The sequence below is a fragment of the Ammospiza nelsoni genome, chromosome 4, assembly GCF_027579445.1.
Source record: "Ammospiza nelsoni isolate bAmmNel1 chromosome 4, bAmmNel1.pri, whole genome shotgun sequence".
In the NCBI taxonomy this organism is placed as follows: domain Eukaryota; kingdom Metazoa; phylum Chordata; class Aves; order Passeriformes; family Passerellidae; genus Ammospiza; species Ammospiza nelsoni.
Genome location: NC_080636.1, coordinates 70,607,097 through 70,633,566, shown reverse-complemented (window position 1 = coordinate 70,633,566; position 26,470 = coordinate 70,607,097). Strand labels below are relative to the sequence as shown.

Sequence of the window (26,470 nt, the reverse complement as noted above, 5' to 3'; positions counted from 1 at the left end):
GCTGCAGACATTTTAGTGACTGCAGCACAGACATACTTGTAGCAATGAAGGGCTTTCCGAAGGATTTCAAAGTAGCCAAGAAATCTTTATATTAAATGTATGCTGACACTATTCCCACTGATGGAAGGAGGACAGATGCAGGGGGAGTACAGGGGTGGGCAACTTTCTTGAGTAAGGCAAAATGCAAGGGAGTGCTGCAAGCAGCCCAGATTGCCTGTGACTGATCTGATACAATGGCACAGACAAAACCACAATGATGAGGAATTTATGTCCTCAAATTTTTCTTCATATTCTACTGTTTTCTTAGGGGTAGAACTACAGAGGAAAATAATTTATTTCCTTATCTTTTGGGCACCACAGATGAGCTTAATTTTCCTAGTTTTTTATTAATTCCTTATAGTAATATAAAAATAAAGTAACTCATTTATATACAAAGAAAATTTCTAGACACAAATTAAACAGTTGACACAAACAAAACCATTATTCAATTTATCTGTATCTGAATTTCTTTCCACATTACCTTCTCTAATCCTGGAATTAGTACATGAAAGCATCAAGTAACAGTGTCCTCTCATTCCCTTATCTGCTACACAACTCATTTGTACTCAGTGCAGCACTACAGTATCTCAATAGCCTGAAAAATCACCTGACACTGCAAATATTCAGGTTGCACTCCCTTGGAAATAAATAACTCAAGGCTACCTATTCTATAAACACCCCCACTGCAATCCCCCAGTAACCATAAGGATAACCTGCTTTAATTGAAGCAGAGACCATGGTCTGTATTATAACTGTATTATGAGGTCTGTTAAGAGATTCCCTTAACAGCTACAACAGACTGCTTAAGTAAGGTATTGTCTCTCTTCAGAGTAAAATATTTTTAAATAAAGATTACTTGCAAGTGCATTTCCTTTACAAGATTATACAGTCAGATCAATCGCTGTGATCGTGCCCATTGACACTAACCCAGAAGGCAGTGTTGCTGCTTTCTCTTTAATGGGTCTTCCTTTACCCTGTTAACAAGTCCAAATAATTCTGAAGACTTTTAGAATGAAAGCTGCTTGGCAGAGTTTCCAAGTGGTCAATCTTCTCTACACTGCACTTACAAAAATAAACTCTTTTCCTCAAAAGACCAACTGCTCCCATGCACCATCTCAGCTAGAATTAAGGGAAGACAAGAGGAGGTGCCATTATACACTGAAGAGCTGCTCCTAAAACCAAGTGTCAAACACGTGTGCTACAGGGAACTAATGCAGAGCAGCTGACACATTTCTCAAATTGCACTCTTACTTATTGCCTACCTTAAATTTATAGATGCAGTTGAGAAATTAACTGAGTAATCTCCATGGAAATTCCTGATGCAGTGTTCTAAAATCCTGAAAAAATGTAGAAAGATATCTAAAGGCTGATGATACTACAAAAGAACAGAATTAGCTACTTGAATACCAGCCCTCGATGCTTAAGAACCAAGAAAATACCAAGGTTTATCTTAAAGGTAGAACACAAATTTGTAACTCTCCTACCAGTTAACTGCAGAACTTGAAGTAAATATCAGCTGATACACAGATGGGCTCTCCCACAAAACCAGATTTTGCTGTCATGTGGTTTGTTTAGACATCAGGACTAGCAATCAAGTTCCTAAGCTGCACTTCATGAACCTCACCTTTGCTACTACTTGAATGTCTTCATTTCTATACTTTGAAATTTTAACTGCATGGAAAATTTCTACAGCTGCACATTAATTTTGTGCCCATTTATTTTTAATTTAATAATTCTTTTTTCTTTCATATTATATTTAGAAATTAGGATCCTATTTTGCCTATACAGTTTTATATTTGCGCCTTATTCTGGAAATCAGTCAACAGGCTTAATTTTACAACTAGAGGGTGCTGGTGGACCATAATGTGAGATGGTGTGCAAAACTCTTGATGACCTTTAGCAGAAAGAAGAAAAATAAAAGAAATCAATTATTACTGCTCAGTAGGACAAGCTAATATATTCCAGGGCAATACAAATACTGCAATATTATCTAGTGTAAGTAAAAAGAAAATTAATACTTTATAGCTGATGCTTGGTTTCACTTTAAATTTAGTTTCAAATTTGCTGTTAAACTTCGCTTCTGGCCTCAGTTTTTGTGCTGTAATGAACAAAAAAACCTTTATCTGAACAATATGCATTCCTTTTGCTTCCCTTTGTGTGAGTTGGAAAGCAATTACAGTGTATTATTGATTAAGTGTTTTATGATAAAACACAAAAGCCATCAAGTAAGCAGGAAAGCAAGAAGGAACAAAGATTAATTTAACAATAAAATCTATAATTGAGATTTTACAGATAGAATGTGGACATTAATTACAGATAAATCATTTAATAAGAGTTCTAACAAGAAAGTTATCTTCCAAAATTCATATAATTTCCAATACAAGGTAATTATTTTTTTGCCTTCCAGTACTGTAAGAAAAAATACAAGTATGAGAATAAATAATGTCTATAAATATACCATTCTGTATATATAAAAGTTCCCCCTCCCATCCTTCCTCTCTTTCATTTATCCTTATTGCTTCTTAGAGTCTCTGACAATTCTGCAATTACCTTCAACTAACAGAAATATTAAAAATTTGAACTAGACCTTAAAGATATCATTTCCCTCAGACCCATTCCACACAGCTCAATAACATCTGGGATTTGCCTTCCATTTCTTCAGATCAGAAAGAAACCCAAAACCTGAGAGCCCCATGAGACAGTGGCCAGGCAGCTGGTGCAGTGTGTGTGACCATGCTATGAAGAGCAGATCTCCTCAACCCAAACAAGAGTTGCTGCAGCCAGCCTGCTGATCACAAAGTGGCAGTGGCTTCAAAAAGCTCTGGGTGTGCACGTTCACCAGATGTCCAGTGGGGCCAGTGTGGCTTGCCATTCCTCTTCTTACATTCCCACTTTTGGACTTTTAGTTGTGCAGGATCGCTGTATGTGGACAACATTGACCTTGTGGGCAACACCCAAGTGATCCTTGTGGCCTGCATTAGCTCAGCACATCCTGGACATGCCAGAAATGTAGCACAATAAGTGAGATTGTTTGTTTCCACACTATGGAAGTTTCATGTATTTAAACCAGTCCCTTCCTAGCCTGTGAGGGGCCAACAGTCTAGATTTCCTTTTATGAATTGTCTTTTTTTCATACTGTAACTAGCTGTGGTGCCCCATCTCCCCAGCAGAGACGTGTGTGGCACGCTCTCATGGGCTGAGGCCAAGTCCTTGCTCTCAGGAGACACACTCTACTCACAGGCCTACCTGCATGCAGCTTTCTTTGGGCCACATTTCTTCTCATGACTTGCCCTTACGAGGGGATGCACCCTGGCATTCACAGGAGACCCAAGGCCCTGCCCTATGCACACCAAGGAGCTCATGTTAAGGCAGTCTCCATGCCATAGAATTTCCTCTGGAAAACAGAAAGCAGTCTCCTGTCAGAACTACTTCATGCATAGGACCAAAATGTAGCAGCCAGATCAATGAGTTGGTGAGGGCAGCCATTAATTAACACACAGGCACACCAGGGCTGATGAGAGTCTCAGTCCCTTAGACCTTTGGACAGGTTTTCACTCCTACAGGGGGCTACGTGCTAGCTAGCACGCAAACAAGAAAAGGTATCATCATTGGTGAAAATGGGATTTTGTCTTGATAATTGGTTTGTTTGAAATGAAAGCTTTCAAGGGGATAAACAAAACAAATCAAGTAAGACGTGTCCAATGCAATAACAAAAAAAAAATTGTGACTTACATACTGCAGGCTTGCCAGATGCTACAGATGCTGAGCCAGAGGACAAACTAATGTAAAAATCTATAACAAACCTGATACTGAACTGCATCTTGTGATGCCTCTCCAAAACTCCTGGTACCTTTAGTCTAGAAAGTGGCTTGGTTTTTTTTAATATACTGTATCTAGTTTGTGCCTAAAGAAGCAGCAGTTAAAATTTGCCCCAATGTTTTATTGCCAGCATATTCTAACACACTTAAGTGTGCCTGCTTCATGGACACAGATGTTGGGGTTTTTTTCCTAAATGAGCTGATTTTACAAAATTAGTAGTTCTCTGATCTTTATTTCTCCACATAGACAAAATCTGCTTACTTGATGCTGCCTTCACTTACAAAGCCTAAATAATAATAATAATTACACCTTAGCTTTTTCTTCAACAGTGCCAGCTGAAATTATACATGAACAAGATGTTTGGTGGGTGTTTCTTTTTCCTCTGGAAACCAGCAGAAAAGCTGTTAAATACTACATATACTAGAATACTGATTTTAATAATACTCAACGTGCACATCAGTTTCATTGTCAGAAACACTTTAAATTTCTGTATGTTACTAATAACTGAGGAGCGTTATTCAGCTTTATAATGTAGTAGGCATTGTCCTTCATATATATTCTTAAAGCAGGATGTATGCTGTACATTTATATACAAAGTTGGTCAGAGCACAGACATTGCAGTGTCATGCTTTCATTCAAATTTCAGATGCCATTTGTTCAGTACAATCGCACGGCATCGAGATGCAACATATTGCTTTGCAAATGCAAATAATTTCACACAGTGGCCTTCATGACTGGGAAGGGATAATGAAATGGGCTATATTTTACACATATGAAAAAATAAATAAAAGATTTATCATAAATATATGGACCAGTATATGACATTGAAGAACAAGAAGCAAAAAGGAAACAGTGCTCTTGCATAAAGATCGATTCTCTTTGCTGCTGATGGAATGACAGGCTTGGGAGGAGGAGGCTTCTTATTGTTCTTGGCTTGAGATTTCCCGAGCCCATTGTTGACTTCAATGGGCTTTCCATAACAGTCATAATTTGATAATTCAAAATCCCTTGGCAAGCTTCCAACGATGCTGAAATCATTGGATCTCAGATCAGATTTCGAAGTGCAAACTTTTTTGCATCTGGTCTCACCAACCTATGAAATAAAGAATGAGGGGAATCATGATCGACTCACCACAACTCATTAGCAAACTTCATGCAGCTGCTAAAGAACACTGCAAACAAACATACAGAAAATTACTTGTTGATAGGGATACATTACATCAGACTAATTTGTGGAATGGTTATGTTATAAAGTACTTAAGGATGATCAGTCAATCACATCAACTAATCCAAACATTCATAATTGTGTAATTTTTCATGCACAAGGTGCCTCATGCTCTGCAACCTGCTGTAGTCAGACTCCTTCATTTTAAGATGATAGAAGGGGAGAGAATATTTTTGTGGGGAGTATTTTTGGATATTGATTCTGTGCTGATAAACCTGCAGACCTGCTACTATTCATTACTTGCATTTTTTTAAGCTCTGAAACCTATAGTCAGAATTAGCCCTAAAATTCAATGTTTGATGCAATTATTTTCAGTTTGTTCTCGTTCTAAAGAGTTAACAGGTCAGGATCTTAAACCTCATCCTAGGGTGACCATCTTGCATTGTACCTGAGGAGTTTAGTGCCTCTCTAAAAACAGGGAACACAGATGTAACACTATTCTCAGCACTGTAAAAGTCTTTAACTGGGAAATCTAAATCCAAAAACAGAATTACTGTGTTTCCTATAGCTCCTTTACTGCTTTTGGGGATCAAGCAATACTTTTTTCTGTGGGGAAAAAAGGTTCCTATATTCCCTTCCTTGGATTTTATAAAGTTTTTATTTCAGATTCAACACATCTCTAGGAGAACCAACCCCACCCTGTTCAGGGAGCTTGAAGTGATTTAGAGGCTAGTTGCAAGGCACTGTGCTTTGTGACTTGGATAAACCTCTCCCAAACTTTCACTTCAGCTGGACTACTCAGGAAAGCAGGGAGAAGAATACAGACTATAAATTTGTTCACATATATAACCTTAGCGTTAGTTAAAAAACTGCTAGTTTTCAGGCTATCCCCATGGGTAACTGACATAAATGTATGTTTCAGTAAGGCTTCCTGGAGTCATTGGTCCACTAAAACTCAGCAGCTCCAAAAGCTGCCTGTCCCTTTTACCCATTAGCCTGTCTCTCCTCCACAATGACCTCAGGTATTTTACCCTCAGCTCTCTCCACCTCTGGTTTTCTGCAGTTTTTGGGTGATAGTTTGGGATATTTGCATAGTCATATTTTGTAACTACTAAAACAATAATAATAGGTCATAAAATACAGTACCAGGTTTATGGATGAACGAAAAATATTCTGAAGAATATAATTAACTTCTCTATGACAGCGGCAACTTATCCTCTGTGGAAAGAACTGAGGCAGTCAAGAAAAGACTTAAACTTTGATTGGGGCTTTTACTCCCATTATTGACAAAGCTGATTCTAGTGCAAGGTGGAAAAGAAGCATGGCACTATTCCTTCTGAAAAAAGTGGATACACCTTCCCAAATTTTCCAGAGTTCTATTTTTCATGAAAGCAGTACATTTTGAAACCAATGCATTAAACTGAGGTGCAGGTTTGTCCTGGTTCCAGCCAGGAGAGGGTTAATTTTTGCAGCAGCCAGGAGGAGGCACGGCAAGGGCACAGAGGTTATTCTGTATCACCTCATGTCTTGTGTCATTGCCACAGCTGGGGAAAGGGATTGTCTTCTGGCACAAAGACTTTTCTTCTGGTCGACAAAATGTGCAGAGGGAGCCATCCGGTATTGCCCATTGCCAGGGAATTTTTCTGTGTGAATCATTTATTTTCTTACATCTTTTTATTGCTAATATTACTGATGCTTGTTTTCATATCTCATTGCCATTTTCAGTAACTTTTTCTTATCTCAAACCATGATCTTTACCTTTTGTGCCTGCACTTGGAGCAAGGAGGTGGAGCAGTGCGCGGTTTTAGTGGGAGTACTAAACTGGAGAATATCATTCCTAAACCACCACAAAATCAAGATTCCAGGTTACAAAAAAGAAAAACAAGATAGGTGTTCCATGATGACAGGACAAAACTTTAGATACAAATCTCTTGCAACTGTCTCCTAGTCCTCAAAGACCTGACAGCCTAAGACAGTGTTCATTACTGGAGTAGCAAGGGCAAACTGTCTAGTAAGGTGGTGACTAAGACACAGATAAACATGATTATATGACCCTGGGTGACAGGATGCTATCATTCACCAATCTGAGACATTCCTTTCAATCAGATCATATCCAATGACATAGGTAATGAAGATATAAAGCAGACCCTTGTGCAATGAAAAATGAGCTTGCAGGACTGGGGTGCATGTTAACTGAAGAGTCATAGGAATATTAGATTTTTTCCATGGTCAAACCTAGCAAGATTTAGTAAGACCACTACAAGAAATAGAATCATGTATGAAATTCTAGGCCTCCTTTTGGATTTGAAAACTTGTAGCCCATTCCTCATACTACCAGTAATACGTTGTAAAAATTCAGTGACACTAATTGCAGCTTAAATCCTCTCTTTTCTAGCACAGAATATTCCTGTTCCAACTGCAGTATCAAGAGTGCTCCCCTAAAGGCTGTTACAAGTCGGTTCTCATTCCCATTCAGGACTGAGAGTGGATTCTAGGTCACCTCTGCCTTATAAGCAGAGAAATGTTCACAGCATGTTCACACACAGCTTTGCTTAGTTCAGTGTCAGCTGGAGTACTGATTTATCAGGGTGACGCAATTTTCCTTGTATGAGCAACCTAGCCCAAATTTTTCTTTAATAAGTATATGCTACTTTTGAAAATAATTTCATCTATTTCCGTGGTTTTAGAAATCCGACATACTTCTATTTACTGCACTCAGCTGCTGCATAAACATATTTTTAAATTTTTTCTCATATATGTCTTCAAGTCTCCAATGTTTCTGTTGTTTTAATCTAAGTTCACTCCAGCTGACCTACAGCTTTCCCTAAACAATGTTATATAATATAAAGTATATATGATTGCCTGATTTTTATTCATTTTGCCTTGGTTTGTGCTAGAAGTGTAACAATAATCCTAATAATGCCTCTGCTCCTCCTCACTTTCCACATTTACAGCACAAAAAACTTACCAAATGCTAGAGGAACATTTTCTGTACAAAAAATATTGTAGGGCTTGATTTTAGAGTACTACACTTGATGTGTAAAGAAAAGTAAAATGTTAAATGTTATATACTTTTGACTTCAACCTGACACAGAAAGTATTTGATGTCACTTGCCTTATCCTACCCCAGCATCATGATCTGTGAGCCAGACTCAACCCACAGGATGCTTCCACCAGATTTATGTCTTTTCCCCAGGAGAGGATGGGGAGCAGCTGTTTGGGAAGGGAAGGCTTCTGGGATAGTGTAGGGACACCCTGCATTCCCAGGGAGCTGGGCAGCGACTCTTTGTCTCTCTGCAAGGGATTTGGGGGGTAGCCAAGGAAACCACAGGAAGGTGACGGCTCATGGGGCTTGGCCCCAAACACAGACCTAGTTCCCTGTTTCTTCCAGGACTGGACCACCTTGTCTAGGTTTGGTAGGATGGACAGACCACCTGTCTTTTAATGAACAGCTCAGAAGCACCTAAAAATGCCTCCTAGAATCCATAAGGCCCCTTTTGATATCCTTTCTCACCTTTTAAATAATTCAGGCTGACAGGTGCTCGTTGCCAAGCTCAACACCTGCTGCTGCTCCAGAGCTGCAGCACGTGTGCCTCTGCAGAATGCCTTTGCTTGCAGAATTAGGGGAATAATGTGAGAAGAAAATGGGGAAAGAGATGAAAGAATAAGTGCTGCCTAGGCATGCAGACTGTCAGGGAGGAGCAACTAACTCCCCACCTCTGCCTCTGCTGCTTCTGGTGCTCCTCCTCACTTTCCACATTTACTGCCCAAACTACTTACACTAGATTTTCCTTTAAAAACATCCAGGATGGAGAATTTTTTCCATTACTTTTTCCTCAGAAACATATGTACCTTATTTCTAAACTGAATTTATTTGGCTTCAATGTTCAGACACGAGGCATGACTATAGTTAATCTGATTAACTGCTGGTACACAGAGATGGTAACAAATCTAACTTTGATTTTGCATAATTTAGATGATGTAACCAGGCTGACACATGAAGCCAAGAAAAATGTTCTTCAAGAGTTTCTTACCTTCACATCATTACCTCTGTCAACCTAATTGATAGTACTTAAAAAGTTATATTCAGTTTGATTAAATCAATAAACAGATTAATTTCACTGAGCCATTTAGGAGCTAACATGGGGCTGAATTATGAGTAATATTAAAGATAATTAATACTTACAAACAATAATTATTAGTCAGAGCCCTGCATAGTAGGCTATGCAATATTCTCCACTGATTGATGTCAGGCTTATAATTATTCATGTTATGCCACTTAGCTTTAAAAGCACTGGCACAAAGTTAGCTTCTTGCTGTATTTTGAAACCCTCCCAGATTTAAAGGATTTATTAAAAAATTAACATTAATGTTCCACAGCACTCACAGACTAGCTCTGTAAAAAAATTCTAGATGCAACTTAAGCTGAAATCTTGAATGTAAAATGTCTAACTTTAATAGATACTGTTTAATATTCTCATCAGCTACTGTGAATGAGAGCTATTTCATCCTCACATTGAATATATTTGGCTTTTCCCCAGACATGGAGCAGAGTATTTGTTCAATGCTTCTCTCTTTTCAGTTAATTCTTGATACTTACAGTACCTCTACCTCTACCTAGTATATACTATTACTCATAGTACTGTTACTCATCTTACAAGGTTTTTTATTCTTGCTTATATGTAAAGTAACTTCCTATTGCCTTCAGTTATGCTAAGCATATACCTCTTTTCTTACTTACACAATTATTTCATTGAGTTCAGCTTATATTAATTGCTATCACCTCCCACTTGCCAGTGAGGAGGAAAGAGAAATGCTTGAAGCTGAATTAGCTGTAAATCTTTGGAGAATTTGTTTTCAATTGTGCTATTTGTTAGGTTTTGTGTTTTTTCTTAAATTAGTGTAGCTTTACTTCTGGTTTGAACATTATTAGCTCACCAGCCCCATTTACACTTTTTGTTTAAATTCTTCCATCCAGATTGAACAGTTGTCAAATTTGTGAAATCTGACCTTTCACAGCACCAAAAATATCAGGGACTTGATTCAATTTGTTTTGTGCAAATAGAATAAAGATCCTTTTCAATTGACTGTTCATCCTATGATCAAGTCCTCTTTATCCATCAGGATGAAGTGCAATATAAAAGCCATCATTTTTGAGAGCAGAAATTTATTATCCATAACTCCTAGCAAGGCTTCAAACACGCAACAGCACTGGCAGCTTCTCAAGCCCAGCACGTGTCCCTCAGGCTGAAGAGCTTCCCCGCTGGAATGCTGTGCTCCCTGTCCAACCAGCACATCCTCCTTGCCACAAAACCCCCTCTGCTGCCGCGCTCCCAGCCTCCTGTTGGCATGCACATCTGTCCCCAGGGCTGCCAGCTCTGCAAGGGGCTTCCATACAAGATGAAGGAGGAGTTTTTTAACAAGCTCTGTTATTCATCTCTCTTGCACTTGTTTTGTCCTCTTCTCTTGTTCTTGCCATAATGATAGATGTAGATCATCAATAAAGTAGTGATTATTTAGCATTAGTCTGTATTCACACTGGGTATATTTTCTGGCGCAGCTCAGCAGGAATAAGCTACCACATTCCAAAATACAGGACAAAAAATATTAATGCATAAAATATCACAGTATTACAAGCACAGCTGAGGTTGGCAGGGACCTCTGGAGATCATCTAGCCCAACCCTCTGCTCAAAGCAGACTGCCTGGGGCCTTTTTACAGTCATGTTTGAATTATCTCCAAGGATGAATACAGGAGTCATTGGAGCAGAAAGTACCTACTCTGTACCTGAAATGCTGTCAGGAACTATTAAAATAGGCTGCAGCCTGTGGTTTTGTGTACAAGGTAAAATGTAAGCTGGGTTTTTGGTGGTTCTACAATAAAAAAAATTGAGTCTGGAGTTCCATGTGAGGGAAAAAAACCTGGGAAGACCAGGTCACCACAGGTCACCACCAGTGGTCAAGTACATCGCAACTCAGTAGAGATGAACACAACCTATCTCTGGTTTCAGAGCCTAGATGTGGCTCTGACAAGATAAAGCAAGCAACAGCACCACTTTTTAAAAATAACTGGCATTAGAGCTATTACCACCACTTGCATAGTGCTATTCATCATCTGCCAGAACCATTCTTTTAGCAAATGTTCTCTCCAGTCATTAGCACATTATCTGTGGGGGACAGCTTCTAAAAATGGGCTTGATGAAAATGTGACTTTTCAAATTGAGGGGTGTTGTTATAGTTAACAGTGCAATCTCTCACTGTAATCACGTCAGCAATGAAAGCAAAAAAAAATGAATCATCTTCAAAACATTTCCCTTTTTGCTTGTTTTTCTCACTGTATGATGTTTCATTGCTAGGAAACACATGCAAACTCCTGCTGAGGATTCCCAATAAAAAGCCAGTGCAAGCAGTTATCACCAGATTGCATAATTTTCTCCTCTGCTTAGAACAGCATCTACTTGCAGCCTCTCTGAGCTGAGCGAGCCAAGCTGTATTTTCTCATGGCTTTTTGCCTCTAAGTGCATAGCCACTGCTTCTCCTAGAAAAACACATCAGAAGTGCTTATTTTCTCTTCTTTTTCCTACAGATTCAGGGTGATCTTGACAGACAGACCACTCAACTTTAATCAGACAGTCATATTGATAAACCTCTGGGTTTAAAATGGCACTGACATTTCAAGGGTTTTTGTTGGAGGGAGCATGACTCATAAAGCTTGGACTTGAGGGGTTGGTGTATGCTAGCAGCATGCAGCTTTTGCATCAGCCATTTCCCAGGATCTGGTGAAGTAGCTATACATCCATGGAAGCCTTTCTCCATCTTTGGGTGATTGGCAAATTGTGAGCACTCTTTTCACTTTGCCATCTTCACTGTCAATGTTGGAAATTATTGATCATGACCACTGACTATTGAATACAGTGACAAAAGTGCTTTCTGCTGACAACTTTCAATGAAACCTTGCAGGTTCTGTTATAGGGGATCGCTTTGCCTGAACTGCAATTATGAATTAGATTAAGCTTTTAATATTTATCATACACTGAAAAGCGTATCCCTTTAGTCCATAAAAATGGAACAATAGCTGCTTGTATTTTTAGGGATTATTATGAGGTTTTGTTATACTTGTTTTTTACTAAAATAAAATATGCCAAGTCTCCAAACCTGATGCCATTTTAACTTTCACAAATGGAGCAAGCACATGAAAACACATGTGTTGTTCCACAAAGACTGGAACCAGGGATGCTTGATCTCCCCACCTGCTTCCGTTTGATCCTCCTCATAACCAAGAATATTCTCAACCCAGCAACTCCCCTGTACCCCACATGCAGGCCCTTTCCCCAGATCTCCTGCAGAGACACCACTACTGCAACACTGCAAAAGCAGGAAGTGCACAGCTTGCTGCTCAGGGAACACAAATTGCCTTAGTTTCAGGATCACGGCCATTTTAAAGTGAAATAAAGTAACTTCTCTTTTTAAATTTGATTCCCCTCAAACAATTTACAGATATTCTTCAGCACCATTCAGTTAATGTTTCATAATACATAAGAGCTTAATTTAATCAGGAGAAACACTTATAAATGGAATTATTCATGCTCTCTGTTTCTCCTCACTTGGAATTTTCTGCTTCCACGTCTTTTCTGTTGCTTTTGCCTTCAAGTCCCATCTGGTCTATCCACTGTTTCAAGCCTAGTTATGCTGACATTTCCAGCTACACCCTCAGTCACTTTTGCCTGAATATCACCTCCTATGTGGAAAAAGAACATCCTTAAACATTTCTATAGGACATATACTTATTACAGGAGTGCAGTTATAAGTCATCCTTTTCTCCTAAAGTCACTTAAGTCTTTCCAGACATTTAGCAAAGTATTTGCTCTTGCCTCCCATACAATCCTATGTGACCCTGATGAGAAACAGCTCCCGAAGTTCTGGGACAGCACTCAGGCCTCTTTTTGTTTTGTATTCTTTATGCCTTTCAACACACAGTTTTTTTCCATTACCTGTTTCTTTAATGTTTCTCTCCCTTGCATATTTTCCATATGACAAATGCATTCTCTACTTGATCATTACTAGGTCTGTAAGGGAGCAATCCAAATTTTGTGAGGCAGGCCTACTTTTGGATTAGAAGTCAGAGCTACCAGAAGATTTACACCTGTTCTGATTTAGGACTTTAGTACACGCTTTTCCAGGGCCAAGAACTTTCAAAGTACTCCTACACAGCAGCAGGTTCAGAGACGGAGTTTTCAGTGAGGCAGATTTATAGCTTTCAAATATATAAAATCTATCATCACTGTCCTGCCACATGCTGATGTCAAATGATTCACTGGTCTGGGACCTTCTTCTATCTCAACCTGGTCATCTTCCCAGAAACTACCAGCCCAGGATACGTTTCCTCTGGTAGGTTGTGTTTCAAAGCAGGTGGATTAATTCAAGTTGGATCATTACCCATGAGCTACTCAGCCACATGACCAGCTTTTGCAGCAAGGAATACCTATTTCCACTATGGCTTGTAAAATTTTTTTTTTTGTAAATCTCTGTATAAAGATCATCAGAAGCTACTGGAATGTTAAAGGTCCCTCATAACAAATTGGGAAGGCTGGGAAGACCCTGAAAAGTGCAGGTTAAACATGAGAAGCTGAGGCTGGCATTTCAAAATCGTGGAGGGGAGATGCTACAATAGAAGGGCAGACTGAATTCTGAATTCTAAAATCCTTCAACCTGCTGCTAGACACACTCATGGGGAACATTGCTTAACTTCTGTGGATAACGATTACCCTTCTGAGTCTTAAAATACACTGTATACCTGTGCCTTCTTGCAAAAAAATTGAAATATGAAAGCACAACATAGGTGATAATAGATGATTTCATTTTCCACTTGTATATGACAATGGCACGTACCTCAGAGGATATGCATACCAAGGAGAATCAGTAATTTAGCAATTGGTTTTGTTCACACTACTGAAAAACTGTAAATTTTTGTTAAACTTGTAATTTATCGAGCTGAACACATAACACTTCTAAGTACTGAAAATAGGAAAAATATATTATATGCTGCACTGCTGGATTTTTCCAACTATTCTGTCAGAAGAAACAGCTGGATTTGGGACCTGCAGATTGCTGAACACAAAATTATCCCCTTCAGTTCAGGGAAAGCAAAACTACAGCAGAGCCATTTTCTTTCTCATGTTGTCTAGGCTTGGGGAATTATTCATGACACAAGCCAAAGCAGTCATGGGGTTACTCTAAGCTGAGACTAGTTGCCTACCAAAACATTCCCCAAAGATTCTTCTACCAGATGAGAATTATGGTAGTTAAGTGCACTGAGCTGCAGGTATTGCAGAACACTGCAGCTACCTGCAGCTCCTCTAGAATGGGGGCAATTAGTCAAGCTTGGATAATCTCAGCTTGATATTAAGACAGGATTTCAGCAATTCTTGCATAAACTACTTCTTCCTTAAAGAAACATTGAAGTCACTGTGTACCAATATTACCACTTGGACCTAGCCTAGCAGCTTTATTTTATACAACAGAATTGCTGAGTCATTGAAAAGGACAAGCCAAATTCATATTAGACATGTTGTAGAGTAACATATTTTCTTCTGCAGAATAAATGTCAAGTAAATATCACTTAGGACTGAAGGCAGTTGGACTGGGATGTCTGAAAACTCTTGGAGCACAAACAGGGACTTCTAAAATATTAGGAATTTAGCAATATGATGGAAAATTTCAGCCTGAGTGAAGATGTACGTGTCATCTTTAACCATATAGTGAAATCTGACTGATTTACACATAAACTCCATCTGGCAACGAAGAAATGCAGGAACTGTTTGACACAAACAGACAGGTCTTTTGTCTACAAATGCCTTGACTTCTGGATTCCTGGCTTCACAGGCATGCAATGCAGTGCAGCTGTGGCCATCCCAAAGAAAGCAATGAGCTGGGTGTTATTTGAGTATGCTCTCAGCAAATACTGTCTGAGAGTTCTGTCCTCTGAATAGTTACAGTTTGACAGCTGCTATTTATTATGAGAAAAACAGCAACTGTAAAGCTGCTTGCTACTTTATTTACCTGAAGCTAAGCAGCAACCATGCTGCTACTATATTAAAAGATAAATTTTTCACTTAGAACTTCTGACCCCAAATCACTAGGGACCAATTGGTCAGGCTGCTGGCCATTAGTTACCAGCATGTTTTTAATGTCTTGACCCTTTCCAAGATAAGGCACTATTCAAAATTATTACAAACACTATATTCCTGGAATTAGGTTAATAGAGAAGACTGCTGATTTTGCATACAAAGCTTTGCAGCGCCTACCTGTAAAGTGCTGATGTGAACAGGAGTCCCTGTGCCATTCACAGTGTTCTTCTTGGCAGCATTTCCACCCTTCCCTTCTGCTTGCTCTGCCTTGGCAATCTTTGCTTTTTCAGCTTCAATTCTCTTTGGATTGTTTAGCATTACCTGAACCACAGCATATTCCACCAGGGATGCAAACCCAAAGAGAAGGCAAACAATCAGCCAGACATCTAAGGCCTTCACATAAGACACTTTGGGAAGTTCAGCAGCAAGAGTGGTACATTCAGATGCCAAGCTGAGCACTGAGAAAATACCTACAAAAAGAGAAAACAATATATTGAATAAGAAAACTTCCCTTTAATGACACTGGCTGTGCTCTTCCTCTGAAACAGACAATAGTGAATGATGTTTTGCAACAGTGAATGGGACTTCACAATGTGGTCAGTGCAGGAGGTGTACAAAGTGCACATGCCTTCAGCTAATGAACAAGTTAAACACTTAGCTAGTGCAGTTAATGATGAATTACTAATAATGATTACCATCATTTCATAAACAGAGAAACAAATAAGTGAGGCTAAACTGGTTGTTATGGTTTCTTGTCCCATCACACAGTTGGGAAATGGGGTTTCCAAAGACTTATCTTACAATGTGCATCTAATTCTGGGAAGGTGGAAGAGAAAAATATGATACTTAAAACAAAAAATGGAATCCTTTAAATTAGAATAGCATTGTCCCAGAAATCTAAACTGTGCTATAGCAGGAGCAATTCTCTGAATGAGCTGTTCACAAGTGTGATATTCAGACCATAGGTAAAAGGGAAGTTTTTGCTGATGAGCAAAGCTGTATGAGCAAATCAAAAACCCTTTGTTCCCAATTCCCTGAGAAGATGAAAACGTGGAGGTGGCTGAGGGTCACAGTCATTTCCTATTTGAGCTTCTAGGATCAAGAAGAAGCTTTCTAGATAAAGGGCATTTCATGAAGCCCTTATCATGAAAAAAGCCTACATGTGCAGAGGCTGTTAGAAGGTCACACTCATCATGGATTTCACCAAGCATTTCCCCTAATAAGGCTTCCAAATGTCACCATCAACACAGGATTCATATCACAAGAGACAAATACAAGCTTGACACCAAAGAAAGATTTCTCACAGGCTCCTTTGAAAATAGTAGCACGAAGAGCTACATTTGGAAAAAGCCAACTTTAGAAATGGTTGTCATGTAGGGAAAAATTAGTTCAATCTCCATGTTCAGAAGGTCTCATTTTGGTTTTGTGAATGCTAATGATAAAAATCTTTATTTATGAGTGGGAGGCTTAATGAAATAGAATTGATGTCTATGAAAAATGTTGGCCAAAAGGAGTCTCAACTATGTTTCTTATAGTGCATGAATTTTTTTTTTCATTCACAGAGATTTATTTGCTTCAGATCCATTTTAAGTAACTGAGGATGTAAAAATGTAAATTAAAATGAAACTATCTGTATTGGCCTATGAAAATATTAATTTCTACTTGATCACAAGCAACACATTCTTTAGCTAGTGTTCCCATTTGGATTTCAGTGAGATTGATTGATATGGTATTTTATTTAGCATTAATCTCAAATGGAAAATTCACTAGCTCTTAGAACACTGAAGCATAAAGAAATGTTTATGGTCATGTGATTTTAAACCACAAAATTTTATGATGTTTTATTTAGAAATATGTAGTATCAATGTACCACTGCAAAGCTGGAATTTTTTTTGTCCATGGGGATAATAAAGAATGATCAGATGTGTTATCGCAGAACAGAATGATACAGCAAATACTGAACTGAATCCTCAGTGTACACTCTGGCTTACTTTCCATCTGCTGTACCTGAAGCATTCACATACAAACAGTGTATGCACATCAAACAGCTCTGCACGTCACTGAGCTCTTGGGGTCAGCAGGCCATGCCAGAGCTGTAGTCCTGTGTACAACCCAGTTAGTCAAGATAACACTATTAACTCTGTGTCCTGCTATTTCAATTTAAATGAAGGGCCTGCCTACTCTGTTGGGCTGAGCAGCACGACTGTATGAGCTTGAAGTACTTTCATGAAGTGAGTCTCTAATGAAATAAAGCCAGTCAGGTAACAGGAATTCTAGTTCTTTTCCAAAGATCGTTTCTATTAATCTTCAGAAAGACTTTTCCAACAGGTAGCTATTAAGAGCCTTACTTACTATCCTGCTTTCTTACTCATTATTCAAATGTTGGAATTCCTGTAAAATGCATATTGCCTGTGTTTGCAGCATCACCCGTGCATAAACGGATCAGATTTGTCCAGGCTGAGAGGAGTGGAGACAGTGTGCTCTTCACCCAAATGCTGGAACTGCAGTCAAGTGAAGTCTTAATGCCAAGGTGGAGTTTACAGGACTTGGAATGCACAGAGTTCAGTGAAAATGATGAGTGGACAATGGAAGTGAAGTTGCTTTCAGGGTCCAGTGTCATGTAGCCAAAGCAACTGAGAATGGCTCAATGGTGTTACAGTGGATTGTGACAGCACGTGAAAACGCAGGTTACCCAGTGGGACTCTTGCAGCACTTGCATCAGGATTGATCCAAAATGACAGCCAGGATAGAACAACAATTAGCAGTGTAGGAGCATAAACACCCATCATGTAAAATCCAACTTGTCTTCTTAAAGTGAAGATTACTTCTACACAAGTGTAATAACCTTTAAAGAAATAAATGCATTAACGTTTAATGCGTTTTGCAGATGAAAATATCTTTGCAGGTGAAAATATCTTCCAGGTCTTTTTCTGCTTAAAAGCAAAAGTTCAACACTTTGATTTTCTTTATAAAGGTAAAGACTTTAATTTGGAAAAAAAAGAATCAAAACACAGATTTAAGTAAATCAAGCACCAAGTAGTGTGGTTAGGGTGTGGTACTTTGTGCTGTAAGGAACCCTTCCACTTCTCAAAGCAGCAGGAGGCTGAAGTGACTCCCAGCTTGATGCTGGCTTCAAGATGCAGTTCAGACAAAACCAATGGAGTCTGGCAGTCCTACTAGTTTAAGCTCATCTGAAAATCCTACTTAGCATTATTTTGTGCAAAAGATGAATTAAGAAATATTAGTCCAGCAGGTTTAGAACGGAATGAGGTGAATGAATGTGACTAACCAGAGATTTCCTCAGTACTGAAAGTCGGTACAAATGACTTCTAAAATTGGTAAAGGCATTCTTAGAAAGACTCTAGAAAAGCTGCAAATTTTGTAAACAAGAATGTATCAAATCTTTTAAAATTAACATCTAAAGCATACAAACTTCAGATGACGTTTAAAATTAATTCAACTCAAAACAAAGTTGCAGTTACTAAATGTTTTGCTGGAGATAACAAATGTATCAAGAAGTCTGATAACCAGAAAATAATTAATGTCCATATTTTCACTCAATTAGAAGAACTGAAATTTCTATGTTAATAATAACACAACAGTGTTGGAAAAAGCCTGAAAACTTCAAAAACTATTCTATCACAAGAAAAAGGCATTTCTATGTTATATTACATAAACTTCAAAATTGAAATCAGACTGTATTTATCGATCGAATTGGTGAGATACTTATTTAGAAGATAGAACGTGTCAAAAAGGTCGCCATTTACCTTCCATATTCCATCAGTTAACTGCTGTACAATGATATGTCATCGTAAAAGTGCTGTTTGGGCATACAGACACCACAACAGAAAAAGCATAAAACATTAAGGATGAACATCTTCGTGTAGAAGACACTATACTGTATTTTATAGCTCATTCCATCATCTTCAGCCATCACTTCGCTGAGAAATTTTCCCTCTATAATTTATGAATGGATTCCAGACACTTTTAGGTTTTGTTTTCAAATAAGAGATGACCTTCAAAATCATTATTTGTTTGTGTTATGTACGAAATTCATTCTGTATGCCTTCATTTGAATAACATTTCATCAGACAAAGTACGGTATCTATTGCCCTCACCATTCAGCTCAAAAGGACCTATTTGATCTGTCATAAAATTGATGAATACCAGGAAATTTGCAAATATAAATATTCAATGTATTGCTTCAAAAGAAGTCCAGATTTGCTGACCCTCTTTCAACTTAGGTAAATATGATAAAACATTAGTTGACAGAAATAGGCAGTGAAGATTAAGGGTTTTTGCAATTGTCAGGGAACTCCTACAGAAGATAAAATTTTGAAAATCTGCTCCTTGAAGAAAAAGTTCTCTTGATTATCTGACAAAATTATTTAGCTCTGTGTGTGAAATGTGCTGTTAAAAAATACCTTCAGCATAAGAATTTTCAAGTAAATAAAAAAATGGAGCATTGAAAACAGCCTTTGAAAATATTTCATTATACTAAATATTCGATTCACATTACTGAAATATTAATTCTGGTTTTGGTTATGAGATTAAATGGAGGTTCTTTACAGAATGAATTTACAGTAAAAGAATTGCAAAAACTTTTCAAAATGGTTCCCTCATGGTCTTTCTTTAATGTTCAAAGCACACACCCACAGAATATTTTACTGAACATTTTGCACCATGTCATTGGTGGTCACAAGCTGCTGAAACTTGGGAAAACACCAATAATTTTCTTTGTGTATAATTCTTAAATATTTTTTCTTCCTAAAAACTTAGGATTCCTATCTAAAGTTTTTTAGACATTTAATTTCAGATTTGGGGCATACCCCAAAATAATCACAATAGTATACAGGTTTTACAATTTTCCCATTTGTATGGATTTCATTTGGGAAATGGAAGATCCATTTCTTTAGTTTTTAATACTTTATGTACTATTTTTTTCAGTAATTTCATTTTTTAAATAGGAAAAAAATATTTCTCTCACTGCTAAAAAAGGTTTTGCCATATTCTGAATGCCATCACTGCTAGCTGCTAGATATGCTTTAAAAAAATCAGAATTATTCTGAAGAGAGCTAATTTATTATTATTTACAAATTATAAATCACCTATGAAGAGTGGATGAATTATGTTATCAGCATGAGATCTCACTCATTTTGCAGTTAAAAACCAAAGCCCACTTTTATTTTCATTATCTTTTCAAATTAAATTCTTAACTCTGAGATCTGCTAAGATTCCTTGAGAAATCTCCAGGCTTGGAATCTACCACAGGAGCAACCGCAAGTAACAGAGCCTCCAGTTCAGCTGAATAGCCAACAGGAAACTTTCAGAGGGTCTTCAGAAACTGCAACACCACAGACTTTCCAACTGAGTTTTAATAGACGATTTATTGCCATGATGTAAAAGCACAGACTAAAATACAGCTGCTCTTGTAGAAAGACCTGTGGTTGTCACAGCATGAGTCATTTGGATATAATGGCTGGCAGGAATCAATCAAGGTGAAAAAGGTAAATCATTAAAAGCCAGAAAGCAGAAACCATTGAAAAATTTGTGCCAACATTAAAAACATAATCATAGGAATAAATAAATAGAGGGCTGAGGATTGGAAGCAGCTTTCAAAAATGACAGAATTTCCAGAACATTTAGAAAAAGGAAGAATCTGTAGGGTGAAGCATTTGGAATTACACTCTAGTACTATCCACTTATGGAAAAAAAGTCTAACCAGAAAATCAAAATTTACCCACTTTGCTGCAACTGGCATGATTCTCCATAAACAGTCTTTCAGAAAAGTTTGACATTTACAAGCATAAACAGGTGTAAGGACCACAGAAATAAAATGGTGATAATAAGACCATGATATCTGTAACATTTAATCTCTTCTTCAACTTGGATATTTCTATATTTGAACTAGAATAATAGTTCAAACTATTTAACTATTATTATAAAATTATTGAACTTTTATATTCACATATTAAACTTAGCATTATATGCACCACTCAGTAGTTAAAAGTAATCTATTTTACCCCAGGAAATGTAAGGCATGGACTGGAATATTAACCATTAACTATACACAGTAATTGAAGGAAGCTTAGACTTTTTTACCAAGGAAAAAACTTATATTACCTACCTGTACCTTTGTAATACTTGGTACAGTTACCATATTCAATATCCTCCTTTTTAATATCAAACTGAGGCAGAGCAATTTTCTCTAGCTGTACAGGATCTCCAGACTGCCAGATAAACCGCAAGTCATCAGTTGTGTAACCAACTGCAAGACAAAAGAATAATAATAATTGTCTAAGATCCACCTCAATCACAGTACACTCTGCAAGAAAACCTAGCATATGTGTATTGTATATCCTTCAGTCTTTTTCTTTTTATTTCCTGCTCAAATAAATAAATACAAAAATTAAATATTCTGCACCTGCATTTTTATGTGGGCTGAAGTTGGGACTTAGTGGGTGAAACATTACATTATCAGGAATATTAAGATGACTAAGAGGTATTTGTTACAGGGTGTACTTTTCAAACAAAGAAAGCAAAGCTGTATTTTCCACAGCTTTCAAGCCTCCATACTCATTCATACTCTACTTCAGCAAAAATATGAACAAGAAGAATTTTAATGAGTCTGAGTAACTTCAAAAGAATTTAACAACTCAATTACCATGATGAATCTTGGTGTTTGTGTAGAACAACCACACTGCTTATTTTCTTGGATAAAAGCCCTGATTCATGGCAACATTGCCATTCAGGAAATATTTGCCCAGGAATTAGAGCAGATGTGCAGTCCTACAGAAATCAGCTCAGTGCCTTCCTGACCCACTGAGGACAGACAGACCTCAGCAAACCTCTGAGTGCCCAAATCACATTATATACACCAGCACCAAGTGAGAGGCAGTGCAAGTTAGACTCACAATTTTCAAGAATAAAGCAGTATTGATTAAATATGCATAATCAGAATCATGATTTACAAGCCATTTGTTTGCTACCTTCTGTTCATTAAAGATTAACTTAATTGAAACAGAGATAATGTGTGTTAGATGGAAACACAGATGAGGAAACAAAGATGGAGTCGGAAGGCATAATTTTGCAGTTCAAAGCCTGAGAAAAACGTTTAAAGAGCCATTATTTCTCTGGAAGCATTAGATTATTCTTTTTAATTTTTGAAAACCAGCTGTGATTAAGAAAGTGAAACTGTTCATAAATGATGTCTTTATGATTCACAATAATTTAATAAAAATCACAATGTTTCAAAGCTTCATAATATAATACACTATAAAAAATTGTTTTATTGTTTCACTCATAAAATCATTTTCACCCTGTTCCAACACACAGCACATCACAAAACTGCCAAGATCCTTTATGATAACAATTACTGGAGAGTGAAAATTGTGTCTATAGAGAATATGCAGAACTAAGGATTATAACTGTGGATATGAGAATATCCTAGTAACAACTGCTGGCCTTTTTTGATTTTGAAATTTAGCAAGTAAAAACAAAATACTGATTTGAAAAAAACCTAAGAATAAAACTGCCAATGGCTAGCAGGGAAAATGTCGGGAGTTTAGTTCAAGCATGGCTTAAAGAAAAAGGCCATGAAGCCATGCAATTGAGAGAAAAGTAAAAGGTAGTTGCAAAGCAGTCCCAAAAGCAGTTCCCAGCCTGACTTCTATAAACAATTAGACTTTCTCAGGCATCATTGTATAAACAATAAGGTTCTCAGGCAGTCTTCCCATAACAAGTGTAACACCCTCTCTGGGAAAAGATGGCACCCTGGGAACAGATGTGGAAGTTTTGGGAACCTTTCATATCACAGTGGGAACATTGGTTTTGTTTTGTGTAAACAATTGTCGGTATTGTAAAACAAAAGGAGTGGTTAGAGTTTTCTCTGTTAGCCTATCGTAAACCTGGATTTTGGAATATGCAAGAAGTTAATTAACACTGTTATTTAAAGTGACTGATCAATCAATAAATTGGAGTTCGATGCATTAAAGGATGGTCGTCTCCCCCTCACTTCAACAGGAAAACTGGAAGGACAGATAGGTATTCATGGGTACCTTTCTTACTTTTGATAACTGAATTAAAAGGTAGAACAAAGTTTAGTGCACAGTCTTTTCAAAGAAGCAAATTCATTGCATTTGATTATATCATCTTAGCATGATTTTTTTTAATGAGTAGTTTCTCCTTGCATGACCATACCTTTCAACTCTTGTAGAGTCAGTGGACTTGCTGGACTGAGAAACCTTAAGTGAATTTCTATTAGTATTACTAATTCCAGTTTAATCCCAAACTGACTTGGGTTTTCCATAACAGCTTACTCCAGCTAATGTACATACATAGTAGTGATGGACAAAATTACTATGGACATACTAAAATTCTAAAGACAAATGCTGACAATCAAAACCTAAATTGTAAAACTCTATTATTATTATTATTATTACTACTACTATTATCCTTGTCCATATTGTGATACCCTGCCCAACTTTGGCTAACCTTACTATTTCTTCACTTGTGACTTCTCTTCCCTAACCTCACCTTTCCCACCAGACCTGCTGGAGGAAGAGCTGAACAAGTTTATATGTTACAGCAGGAGCAGACTGGAACAGGTCACCTTCCTTCTCTCTGCTTCATGCTCATCCCTATTTTGGAAAACAGAATTACCATGAAAGTGGGATCACCAAGGAATAAACTGTTGGAAAAAGCTGTAGTTGAGTAGACACCTACATATTTGGGGCATGGAAAGGAAGATGGATTTCAGGAACATTTGTCTGCAACTTACAGCATGGCATGAAGCCCTTCAGAGATGTGACCTGTCTGCCCTGTTGTAAGATTAAATCACCTGGAGACCAGAAATAGATTCCTGACTACATCCACAACACATCCTGAAGCCAGTTTCAAAAGGTTTGATACCAAATGATCTCACTGCTTTGGCATCAAATACTTTTCCTTTGGTACTGTATCAAAGGAGTTCCAAACAATACCAATGTTTCATCAATGCAAGGGGATAATTTGGGCCCCCAAACCTAAAAAGCAGCACAGGCTGTGGAAGTCAAAACCGTCTGGCAAAATCATTCTTTTTTCCAAATGATATGTTTCCATTTATCTGAGTTTATTGTAAATGCTTTTATAAAAGGCGTCAGCTATCATTCTGGTTGATAGCAAAAGCTAAAACTAAGAGTGCACAGTGCCATAACAGTAAGAAACATCTTTAGTAGGGAAATGTACATTGGTAGGAAGCAGTGAGTATCAATTTCATTTCGTTAAAAATGTTTAGTAAACAGAAGTAAACAGAATTAATAATTTTTGTTTGATTCTCATGCATGCCTAGAAGAGAACTGTTTTTATGGACAGAGTGATTTACATACAGCTTTCCAATTGCATCTTGCAGCGCTGTGTATCCATAGGAAACAAGGTCAAGTCCAAAGGGCATGACAGTGTAATAGACAATCTGAAAATACAGAAAGGGAATTTAAAAACTGTGTGAGCTGTCAGGTAAGCAGTAGATGGCCATGGGAAACAAAAAAAAATAAAAGGTTTTTGATTTTTGTCTTTGTAAAACAGCAGAAACAAAGTTTAGAAGTCATAATTAGCAGTTCATAATGGAGATCTCTCTAGTATAAAATAAGACAATACAATTTTATAGAGGGCTTTAAACATATAGAAGCTCACAAACTAAAGAACTACTAATACAAGACAAAATACATATAGGTCATAGAATAACCAAACCAAATGTCCATACAGACAAGAGTCCTGTCTCCAGCATTGGCCAACGACAGACTTCTAAAGAAGAATATGACACAGCAGCAATATGGAAGTGTTATTTTGTCAGATATCCAGCAGCATCCAAAAGCTGCACCTCAAGGGCCTCCCAAACCAGAAGGGATGCTTCGGTATTTAAGGGACATCAACAGACTTTATGTCTCCAAGAAGTTGTTTTGCTTTCAGCTCCTTTCTGGAATCTAGGTGTCCTGGTTTCACCTGGGACAGTTAGTTTTTTCCCTAGTAGCTGGCACAGTGCTGTGCTCTGGATTCAGTATGAGGATTGCATGGATAACACACTGATGTTTCTGGTTGTTGCTGAGTAGTGCTTACCAGAAACCAAGGAGTTTTCAGTTTCTGCCAGTCAGAAGGTACACAAGGAGATGGGAGGCAGTAGGTAGTGAGCAATTCTATTTTGCATCACTTGTTTCTCTTGGTTTTATGTCTCTCCTTTGTTCCTCTTATTATAATTAGTATTAGCATTAATACTTATATTTTGTTCTACTTTGCTGCAATTTTTAAGCTGTTCTCAACCCACAACTTCTATGGCCTTTATTTTCCTGCTTCTCCTTCCCATACCACTGAGGCCAGGAAGAAGTGAGTGAATGGTATTTAGTTTCCAGCTGGGGTTAAACCCTGACAGCACATAAAGTTTAATATGCACAGCATCTTGCAGCAAAGAATGCCATAGCTAACCTGCACACACTCTAATCATGCCCTTTTATCTATCCTCAGTCTGTCTCATAGTTTTTTCACTGTAAAAGAAGGCAAAAAATCAATGCCCATCCATTTTCTCTGTGCCATTCATGATTTAGAGACCTCTATGGCACCACCTCAATTATTTTGCTTTTTCCAGTATGAAAAGTTCAGCCTTTCTCAGCTGTTCCATACCTTTGACTGTTCTTGCCTCCCCTCCTTCAGCTGGAAGACCAGAATTGCATTCAGAATGTAAGTATGGCATACTTTTATGCTCTGGGATGACTTTAATCCCTAATACTTCCAAGAATTCAATTCACTTTCTCAAATAGTACTGAGTTATTAGCTGACATTTTCAGAGAACTATCAACTACTACTCAAAGGTAATTTTTTTGGCTGGAAATAACCAACTCTAGATCAATCAGGCTTTATGTGAAGCTAAAATAATTTTTTTCCCTCATGCATAATTTCCAGTTGGTTACATTGAATTTCATCCCATACTTTGTTGCTTAGTCATTAGATTGACTTGTGGTTCTCACTGTTGTCTCTTATCTTTACTGGTCTGCATATTTTGGTATCATCAAATGCACTTGCAAATTCAGTTTTTCAGATGATTTATGTTGAAAAGCACAGAACACAGAATAGATTTATTTTTGGGGGGGGAGTCAACTCTTTTACTTCCCCTGATGTGAGCAGTAGCTGTTTATTCCTGCATTCAGTTTCCTAATTCTTAACTATTTGTGCAAGAGCTTTCTCTCACACAAATTTAGCCATAAAGTATTTTGATAACTGGAGAGTCTTTCATTTATACATGATAATACCTCTGTAAACTAGAAACACAAGACATAGAAATTACATATTTTAAAA

At 37.6% G+C, this 26,470-nt stretch overlaps 1 protein-coding gene across 2 annotated transcripts in view; it reads right to left on the bottom strand.

Moving 5' to 3' along the window:
• Nucleotides 1-1,835: 1,835 nt before the first annotated feature.
• GLRB (glycine receptor beta) overlaps nucleotides 1,836-26,470 on the bottom strand; it is a 48,974-nt gene continuing 24,339 nt past the window's right edge. For both annotated transcript variants that reach the window (XM_059470727.1, XM_059470726.1), the window contains exons 6-10: nucleotides 24,514-24,596; nucleotides 21,276-21,416; nucleotides 17,841-17,993; nucleotides 15,326-15,618; nucleotides 1,836-4,951 (exon numbers count right to left, since the gene is read on the bottom strand). In XM_059470727.1, the coding sequence (XP_059326710.1) occupies nucleotides 4,655-4,951; nucleotides 15,326-15,618; nucleotides 17,841-17,993; nucleotides 21,276-21,416; nucleotides 24,514-24,596 (967 nt within the window). In that variant the 3' untranslated portion in view covers nucleotides 1,836-4,654. The remainder of the gene's footprint in view (nucleotides 4,952-15,325; nucleotides 15,619-17,840; nucleotides 17,994-21,275; nucleotides 21,417-24,513; nucleotides 24,597-26,470) is intronic.